The sequence below is a fragment of the Triticum aestivum genome, chromosome 7A, assembly GCF_018294505.1.
Source record: "Triticum aestivum cultivar Chinese Spring chromosome 7A, IWGSC CS RefSeq v2.1, whole genome shotgun sequence".
Lineage (NCBI taxonomy): Eukaryota > Viridiplantae > Streptophyta > Magnoliopsida > Poales > Poaceae > Triticum > Triticum aestivum.
The window spans coordinates 485,942,359-485,952,372 of NC_057812.1; the positions used below are offsets into that span (position 1 = coordinate 485,942,359).

Sequence of the window (10,014 nt, forward strand, 5' to 3'; positions counted from 1 at the left end):
AAACCATAATAAATACTCCCAACCCCAATAAAAACCTAATAGAAATATTAGCAGACATTGTTTATTGTTTGCTACTTGGCTTGCTACATTGTCACTCCTATTCTTCATCCATGCTTTGATTCAGTTAGACTCTTCTTTTGTGTAGTATAAGATTTATCCCAGACAGTGAAATATGATCGTCTAGATTAGACGCTATTGACCTGAGATGAGATGGCATGTGTGGTGAGGTGGAGTGTGTACATGATGAGATAAAAGTAGTGTGAATCAAATATTGAAGTATCGTATTTGATTATTATATGGTTGTAAAATATTTGTACAATATAAATAGTATTTCTCAGCTCATCCATACCAAGTGAAATACAAGTAGTGTGTTCATCACAAAAATGAATAATAAAAGTAGTGTGTTGATGAAGTGCAATGTGTACATGTAGAAAGAACCCATGCATATTGCAAGAAATATAATTAAGGGGGTTGATGGTGTTGCATATGTGGTGAGGTGAAATGGTGCATGTTGAGATAAATGGAAATAGTGGGGATCAACCGGCCAACAAATTTCCGGCAGATTGAGATGGAAGCACTGGTCGATGGTAATCAATTCAAACTTTTAAGATTACGGTAAAAGTGTGGCCAAAGTGTTAATGAACTGTATTCACCTTCCTGACTATCCCCTAAAACACATTCAAGACATCATCGTAGTAAACAATATCACCGCATTGTACAAGCTGTGGATGGTAAATGAAGCAGCCAAAGTTCCAGTCCGGCAATAAGCTAACCCTGTGATGCATCCGACGACAAACAACTGAAAGAAATTTCCCCCCGAGAGGTGTGCTACACTGAACATAACTGAACTTACGACGACAGCGTTCCTCCATTTCATCGAGGAAGATAGGGCTGTTAGAAGAAACCCGCGGTAAATGATTTCTTCTGACAATGGAGCAATCACACAGTACAGAAACCAACAGACTAGCCTAGAGGTTCCACCATCGGAGAGGATTTCCTTTAATATAGGATCGTATGCATCCTGTGATATTTCAGATTGAATGAACACAGAATTAGGTACTTTCAACAGATTATAAAGCTTCAGTCAGGAAGACTAATGCAATGAATAACACAACAGGAGATGTGTGCAATAGTCAAAAAACTGCAATTTAAGTGGTTGGACCATACTGACCTCGGGACCTATCAGTCTGTCAGCTATCAGAGATGTGAGAAAAACAATAGACATCAGAAGTCCCAACCATAATACAGTTTCTTTTACCCAGCTGGGCCTGGACGAGAACTTCCCAGCAAAGAAGGTACCAACTTGACGGCCAGGCTTTGCAGTGTACTGCAACAGTGCTAAACCCAGAGTGAGCTCTCCTAGTTGAAGCATGGCTGTGGAAACGACCTGCATTGACAGGGTAAAATTTTGCAGGTCAACAATGCACGCAACGGATGAACAAACCATTTACTAGATGAGTGCCGGCGAATAATAGATGAATGAGAAGTTAGCACTCACTGTTGTCAGTGGGTCTAGTGAGGAAGAATGTAGCACTTTGGCTACCACACCGAGTCCTCCAAAGCTCAAGGGAATGTGCAAGACAAGGAGGTATGCTGCAAATGTCCTCCATACATCCTCGGGCTCCCATGGAGTATCTGAAGAAAGAAATGGGTATTCCTGCGATCTCATCACAGAAAGACCATATTACAAGGAATGTGTTTATGACGAAGCATATGTCAGTTCCATTTAAGTACAGATAAGTACCTATTATGTTATGGAGCATTTTAATAGTACAAAATAACTGGTTTGCTCGTCGAATAAAAATAACCCTATTTTCAAAGACAATAAACAGGCAGAAACTAATATTTGTGCAGCATGCTGAGGAAGGGAGGCCCCCCACCCAATCAGCCAAAGAAGCAAAGCAGATTTCAAGAGCGAATTCTATCAGAGGCACAAAGAGCCATTTTCCATGAGGTTATGAGCAGGAAGAGAGTGGTGAGCTGCAGAGGCATTACATCGAACAGCTCGCGGTCGCAGTCCTTGTCGCCGGGAGTAGGAGGAGGTGCAGAAGAGCAAGCGCAGATGAAAGCAGAGGAGGACGAGCGCCGCAGCAGGGGCGCGGCGAGAGCTCTGAATTTCGCGGCGCCAGCACGACGGGGTGGAGGTGGAGCTCCAGCTCCGCCTCCGCCGTTGGTTCTACTTCTCACGGGGTGGAGACGAGGAGGCGACGAGCAACAAGCCGCTGTTACTGTCAGCAGCATATCCGAACGCGCGCGCGAGAGAGACCGCTGGTGCGTGCGAGGCTGTCGCCGAGCCTTCCCAGTCATTCGTTTTTCCGTGCGACCGCGGACGCCCGAGATTGACAGACACAGGAGCCTAAAAAACACACCAGATAACACCACCAAATAAGCGGCCAATGATGCCAAATGATTATTAACAGCATACATATATGGTTTGTTTGTTTCATACAACAGGCCTTATTGTTCTGTTCACAGGTCTTATTATCACGTCAACCTTTCTATTTTTCGCAACAACAGTAGATGGTGATTCTAGACATCCCTCCCTCTACACCGGGTGCCGGTGATCTCTCAACTGTCAGTCACTACGGAGGCAGGATGACTTTCCGGCACAGGATGAGATCCGACAGAGTCTTGCCGTGCCGGTCCACCCTTCTGGAGCAGTTCACGCCGCCGTCGAGGATATTCCTCACCACGATGTTCAATGAGCTAATGCCCAGGACATCGTAAATCTCAACTGCGACGCGCTCAAGCAGATTGTTTCGATGCTCGATCGCTCGGTCGTCTGGAAATGACGAATGATCAAGCAGGGGCGAAAGAGAGCCCTTCACCCACTCAGGAGTGATCACTGTCCTGAGCCGACCAATGTCATCTGGGAAATGAGGGATGATGGACAGATTCAGATCGTTCCCCTTGTCGCCGGCTCTGCTGTGGGCCACACGGTACAGGGCGATCTCCGACCCAGATGGAGCTGGAGCAGATACAGGAGGTGCTGGTTCGTCCAGCTTTGTATTCAAGCGTTGTTGAATGCCCGCCGCAAAACTTCCCGTGTACCTATTCTTCTTCTTGCCATTTGTAGACAGTGAACCAGGAATGGCTGAGTTCTTCGCATTGGCTTGCCAGAAGATGTTTTCCCTATCAATCTGTACAAATAGAAAAGAAATTAATGCTATATCAAAAAGTATAACATGTGTTTTAATAATCCTCTAAAGGAATCCTCATCAAGTTAAGAGTGGTCATCCGTACCAGCAACTTCTGCAGAGTTAGTTCGTTCTTTCGTCCAGTGCTGCCAAATGGAATTGGAAACAAACTTGTCAAATTGTTTTAGCGACTCCATGAACAAGGAGAGAAGAAAAATGCTGACATCTTCTCCATGAATATGGTAATATTAAATTTCGTTTTCAGAATTAATTTCCATGGTTGATCCCCGCGACATAGGTTAGCCATCTATGTACGTCAGTGCATACATAACTATGTTAAGATCAGCCACAATGAGACAGCACCTACAGTAATAGCTCTGCAAACACAGGACCGAGGGAGTCCTGGATTAGGGGGTGTTCGGGTAGCCGGACTATACCTTCAGCCGGACTCCAGGACTATGAAGATACAAGATTGAAGACTTCGTCCCGTGTCCGGATGGGACTTTCCTTGGTGTGGAAGGCAAGTTTGGCGATGCGGATATTCAAGATCTCCTACCATTGTAACCGACTCTATGTAACCATAACCCTATCCGGTGTCTATATAAACCGGAGGGTTGTAGTCCGTAGGCAATCAACTCCATATACAACAATCATACCATAGGCTAGCTTCTAGGGTTTAGCCTCCTTGATCTCGTGGTAGATCTACTCTTGTACTACCCATATCATCAATATTAATCAAGCAGGACGTAGGGTTTTACCTCCATCAAGAGGGCCCGAACCTGGGTAAAACATCGTGTTCCCTGCCTCCTGTTACCATCCGACCTAGACGCACAGTTCGGGACCCACTACCCGAGATCCGCCGGTTTTGACACCGACAAGGACCAACGTGATTATAATTATAAGTACCTGATGCCACCACCTCCGGCTGGACCATTTGTATAAAGTGCAATGAACTCCTCAACGAATCCATCAGCATGCTCCTCCTGCTCAAATAGCCCATCCATCCGAAGTCTAACATCTATCACTTCCTTGGAAGAGTGACGACTGTCATTGTCACCTCCATTAGCTTTCACGCTATCATATCCCATAACATATGCGATAATTTTCTCTTCGATGCCGGGATATCTTTCGTTCATCCATGACCTAACCTAATGCCAGCAGAAAAGGTTTAAATGCAGGAACTGCCTTTATGTTGTCACGTGTAAATAGGTACATTCAATTGTTAACACACCGGAAATCTGAAACAAATATTGCATGCAAATACTTTCATGAACTTACTAGGTATTCTGCTGCCTGAGCGCGCCTTAAACACTCTTGTCCCCCGTATGATATCTCTCCCCAGCCTTTCCATCCATTTGGCTAAAGAAAAAAATGTGAACGACTACAGTGAGAAAGCTAACTATGAGCCTCTTGATAAACTATCTACATAATCAAAGGACCTTCCTTCAGTTCATGAACACTACTGTCTGATTCTATCTGAGAAACTTTAAAATAGCGTGCTTAATTTTAAACAATAAAGCTATCAGACACAAATTTTCAGCAATACAACACATAAAATATTTCACTTTTATTGGTGATTTTTGCGGTTCCAGTAACATAGCATGGAACAGAGTAATTACCCAACTGCGCAACATGTCAATACTAGGCACAGGATGCTTTTAGCTGGAAGAAGACTAAAGACAAACTTTAAATTAGTACAATTTATATTCTTACTAGGAAAACATACAGTAGGAAACAATTGGAGGAGTTTCTCGGGCCCACGAAGATCAGATGGTTTTGCTCCTTTACAGTGAACCTTGTCTTGTGATATTTGATGGAACTGCACGTCACTGAAATCTACAACCTGCTAACAAGTGTTCAGACAAGAAGCTTACATGGGACTGGAAATGTAAGATGACCTCACCAGATCAGGAGTGATGTAGTTTGCAGGGTCTCCAACTTCATACAGAAGCTGTTCTGCACAAGTGCTATAGCTCAGAAGACCTCCGCTACCCTTTGCCTTGCCAACACAAACTTCTCCTTTGTAACTCACTTCAGCATATGGAAGAGACAAATCCCGAAGCTGCTCAAAAGAAAAATCTCGATATGCATCTCCTGCTCTTTACAATACCAGATGTAGAACATAAAAAACATGAATCAAGAATGAAGTGAAAATTCCCACCTAATGATTTTTAAAGGATAAGAGATGTACCAGGATGCATGAAATATCCTCCAGTGAGTTGACAACCACATTCCAGAAGATGGCTAGCCAATGTCCCTTGTGCCAACTTATCAAAGTCATTCCAATTCCAACCCAATTCGTAGACCTTATATTGGAAAGGCAGTGGGAAAAGGATGGACCATTAAGTAAATAACCATGATAGGAAAAATACATATTCAGATTTACATATTTTGAGCAACTTGGAGAGAAGAAAAACATAACTAAGCCCTAACGAAATAAAGGGTTCTCTGAAACAACACCCGAAAATCACTGGAGCTATTATAAGCCCTGCTATTTCAAGAAAATAAGAATCTTTTGTGGCCACAAACTCTACAATCTCCCTTCTACAATAAAAAAATGTTATCCTTTTTGGTAGCTTAGAAGATTCTTTAAAAATTGGAAAATGTAAAAACATTCCCAAGAATCAGAATATAACATGAATTTCTTTTGAATCAACATTATAAAGTGGCATAGATTTTTCATAAGCTGAAGTTCTTTAGGAAGTTCTGTAAAGCTTAGAAATACTGAAACGCTTCTTGTAATGTAGGTTTCTTGACAAATTCTCCTGGTGTAATATATTCGCAAAACATTAACACTTCGTTCAGAAGTAATCAATGATACCAGAACTCTGAATTTTATATGATTTTATAAACATCTATTGTTGAGAAGTTACACCTCAATTTAAAGATACGAGAAATACGGAAACTCTTCGCAGTAAAAAACAGTAAACCATAAAATTCAAAATAGTTTTGGGAAATGTTTTTACAAGGCATTTTTAGTTTTCTCCAGAAAATTCACATAAAATTACACTAGGAAAGCATGTCAACATCCTTACTGTTTTTATGGTACATCCTCAAATAATTCTTGGTACAGAACATTTATAAGAATTCATAACTTCACTTCCAAACTGATCTGTGAATTGGTCTGGATTTTCAGCCAATTTCTCTATTTTTATGATTGCTCTTAGGAATCAAACTCCTTTGCCAACTTAGTAGTGGGGGAAACAAAATAAGTATGACATGTAGCAATTTTCTGGCAGAATGGAGATTGACGGTGACAAAAATATAAAAAAAGATGGGCTGAAGTAAACTTCTGAAAACATGTAACTTACGCCATCTATGCTGAACTATCCAGTCAAGTTTTGTGCATGAATCAGCAAGAAAGAGAGAGCATTACTGAGCATTGAAGGTTGCCTACTAACAGATTTATATGTTTTAATGTTACATCATCTTGCAGAAGCCAACAGAACCACACAAATTAAAACTCAAATACAAAGATTGCTTCATATTCTTCCTGTTAAAAATGCAGGAAGATGGCCGGGCGCAGGGCACTATCAGCTTGGCTGGGGATGGGTTTATAGATCATAGGTGAGAGATAAACATTGGGGATCCCTTTAATAGAGATGATCAACTGAACACTCAAGCAAGCAATCCCCAACTTAGGTAACAAACCTAATACAGTAGGGATCTAATCTTAACAATGGTAGATATAGCTGTAACTTCCACACATGATGTTTTTTTTTTCTTCAGCATGTGTGCAGGCAGAGGCCATAGACCAAGGCCCACGTCCTCCTATGACTGATTTTTTCATATGGTACAATTATGTTGAAAAAAATGAAATTATGAATTATTAGCAAGCATAAAAATAGCCATCAAAGGCATACCATAGGTGCTAAGAATAGTGCAGCATCAGCAACCCGAGAAGTAATGATGACATGTGGTTTGTAAGTTTCCAGGCAATGTACAATGGGGGCTGCACCAAGATATGTGCTTCTTCCCTGCACGCACAAGAAAATACCATCAAATTGAAAACCAAGATAAAACAATATGCAAATTCTCAATGCCCACCACAGAGGAAATAAAAAAAAGGGCAGCCCGGTGCATGTAGCTCCCGCTTGCGCAGGGTCCGGGGAAGGGTCCGACCACTTTGGGTCTATAGTACGCAGCCTTTCCCTACATTTCTATAGGAGGCTGTTTCCAGGACTTGAAAACGTGACCTCATGGTCACAAGGCAGCAGCTTTACCACTGCGCTCCCCTTCCCACCACAGAGGGAAATGGCCAGGAAAATATATATGTATCAAGGCAAAGCAGCAACAATATGTTAATCCTAAGTTCTATAATGGGTACGCTATAGAATCTCCTGATCAAACAGTGTCTAAGTCCCTTCTCATTCATAGTATCCTCTCTGAAGATTTCTGTAGATCTTTCAGTAACAATCATTTGGCCACATATGTCAACCACAAAGCTCTTATATGCCACGGACCATATGGTACATAATTACATATATTAACAAACTAACTTCAGAAGATTGGATGCAAATTGCTGATCAGTTATGGTCAGTTACTTCCCCATAAGTTAATAAGACTGAGGCTAAGAAACCAGATATTGCTATTTTATTAAATCAGATGAAGAAAAAAAAATGATGATGAAGAAGTTACCTCTGCCACTCCCATTGATTCATTCGATAATACTGAGTTTTCTGCAAAAAAGACCAAACCCAAAAACAGCTGTAAGCTTATTATCAGTTTTGACTCCACACACAAAGCTATGATGACCGACATTCCTTGATTTATACACAACCTTGGTAGCACCCAAAGTATCATACAATTGGTAGTATCAAACAGATCGAAATTACCTGGACCTGAAATCGATGATTCATAAGCTACAGCGACTGTTATCTCCAGTCCCAAACTAGAAGCAAGGTCCAGTATTTCTTTCTGTGCTCCAGGTGGATCGACTAATAAATGGGAAAGACACTTACAGTATCTAATTGAGAAAACAAACAAATGAGGTAAAGGAAAGCCACAGTCAGCATTGTCTTACTTGCGCCCATGTTAGTAATTATGCAAACTTCTCTATCCAAAGCCAAGGGTAGAAGCACGGACAGCCACTCCTTAACTGCATATTGATACCCCGAAAGGTGCATTGAAATTCTTATTGAAAGTAACATAAGCAATGAGTAAAGTAAAATAAAGTAAATAATATATCCCTACTGAGGACCAAAATATGTTATACATGATAAAAATCAGAGAAGTTTATTCTTGATATGTACAAAGAAGATATACAATTAAATACATGCAATAAGTACTCCATAAACTCGCAACCACAGATGCAGTTCACAAGATAACAGGTATCACCTGCTTTGATTAGCAATACAACTAAATGCACAACTATCAAATATTTGTCAACAACTATACCTCGGGGGTCAAATCCTTTCCCTCCTGACAGCATAACTTGGTAGCGGTCTGCAAGTGTTCGCTCCGCCAAACACTCAAGTACTATGTAGTTAAGTTCTTCGACTCTCTCCAATAACTTCAAAGCAGCCATCGGCCGGTCACCCCCAAATCCAGCCCCACAGCCAACATATACTTGATTCTTGCGCCGTTGAGGATTGCTCCTCTATGAAGCAACAGATATGTTAGAACAACTGGAGCATTCGTTTCATTAATTCATGATTCGCATGGAAAATTTCCAGTTCTGCAAACAACTAACCAGCTTCACCACACAGTTCTGAATTTCTTCCAGTGCTACTGCCTCCCTGAAATTATTTCGCTATCAGAATGAAGTACATACATGTGGAGCTGCAATTATTTTCCACAAGAGTTTCGGAAAGTGCGGGATTTTTTAACATTGGCAGTCAGATGTGTGATAAACACATTCACATGCACAGAAGCACTAATTTTGGAAACAGAAATACAGCAGCATCAGATAATTCATCTGCATGCACGACCTCAAGGTTCGAAGAAATCACTTTCATTCTAATTTATCAATGACAAACTAAAGAGCTAATCCAGATGGCAGACCCATTTGAGGGTCATGGAGGTTAAGTTGAACCCCCCCCCCCCCCCCCAGCCCCAGAAGAGGATTTGGATCCGATTTGCTCACAGGAAAGGAATGACCAAACGAAAAACTCTTGGAAGAAAAACCAAAACAAGCTAGGGCTTCCTCGAAAACTGAACAGAAGACCTGAAATTCTAACCATATTTGCATAATCCATAATTGCATAAGAAACCTAATTTGCGATCCGACTGAAGCATAACTACAATTACAAGGAAAAAGCAATTCGCCATGTACCTATAGTAACACATGACAAAAAAAATCAAAGTAGATTCCAACATCGAATCGATAGAGCCACATTAACGAACAAGAAATAGAGTAAGATCCATGTTGTGAAACTCTAATAACCATGCGATTTATAACAATTATAAGCAAGTCACTGGGTCTGGGTGGTCATTACATCAAACAGGTCGCAGGCGCCGTCCTGAGCGGTGCGAGCTGAAAGCAGCTGAAGAAGGACAAGAGCAGAGCAGGAAGGGGAGGTCCGATTTGGACAGGCCGCGTGGATAGGACGAGGAGCCCCGCTTCCAGTTCTCTCGCGAGGAGAACAAGGGCCTCTTTTTTGAGAGATTTGGGTATTTGGCACTCTGTTCGTGGGGATTTGCTAAATTGTCACTCTCAAGATTTTCTTTATCTTCTATATCTAAATAGCTAACCCCCATTAATTATTTCTCCCAACATGCAAGCATGCCACATCATCACACAACATGCATGAGAAAAGGCCACCCCACTATCATATGTCTCTCAATATGCAAGCTAGCCACTTCATCATGACATGCATGAAAAAAAGACTCATGTCAACATACAAACATGAATTTTCATTCTATTATGCTATATATA

The 10,014-nt window shown here is 41.5% G+C and overlaps 2 protein-coding genes across 4 annotated transcripts; both read right to left on the minus strand.

Moving 5' to 3' along the window:
* Positions 1-624: 624 nt before the first annotated feature.
* On the minus strand, positions 625-2,427 carry LOC123147711 (uncharacterized). The gene is made up of 4 exons (XM_044567002.1): positions 1,996-2,427; positions 1,499-1,657; positions 1,172-1,387; positions 625-1,021 (listed from the first exon to the last, which is right to left on the minus strand). The coding sequence occupies exons 1-4, from the start codon at positions 2,425-2,427 to the stop codon at positions 680-682; spliced, it is 1,149 nt and encodes a 382-aa protein (XP_044422937.1). The 3' UTR covers positions 625-679.
* Positions 2,387-9,792, minus strand: LOC123147710 (uncharacterized). Of its 3 annotated transcripts, none has more exons than XM_044567000.1 (14): positions 9,575-9,792; positions 8,830-8,867; positions 8,535-8,736; positions 8,161-8,235; positions 7,973-8,074; positions 7,776-7,816; positions 7,001-7,114; positions 5,329-5,443; positions 5,041-5,231; positions 4,864-4,980; positions 4,416-4,496; positions 4,044-4,285; positions 3,244-3,283; positions 2,387-3,140 (listed from the first exon to the last, which is right to left on the minus strand). In XM_044567000.1, the coding sequence occupies exons 3-14, from the start codon at positions 8,662-8,664 to the stop codon at positions 2,583-2,585; spliced, it is 1,806 nt and encodes a 601-aa protein (XP_044422935.1). In that variant the 5' UTR covers positions 8,665-8,736; positions 8,830-8,867; positions 9,575-9,792; the 3' UTR covers positions 2,387-2,582. The 3 variants fall into 3 exon arrangements, with proteins under 3 accessions (XP_044422935.1, XP_044422934.1, XP_044422933.1); XM_044566999.1 differs by having other exon boundaries at positions 7,979-8,074; positions 8,830-8,875; positions 9,575-9,790; XM_044566998.1 differs by having other exon boundaries at positions 8,830-8,875; positions 9,575-9,789.
* Positions 9,793-10,014: the final 222 nt, after the last annotated feature.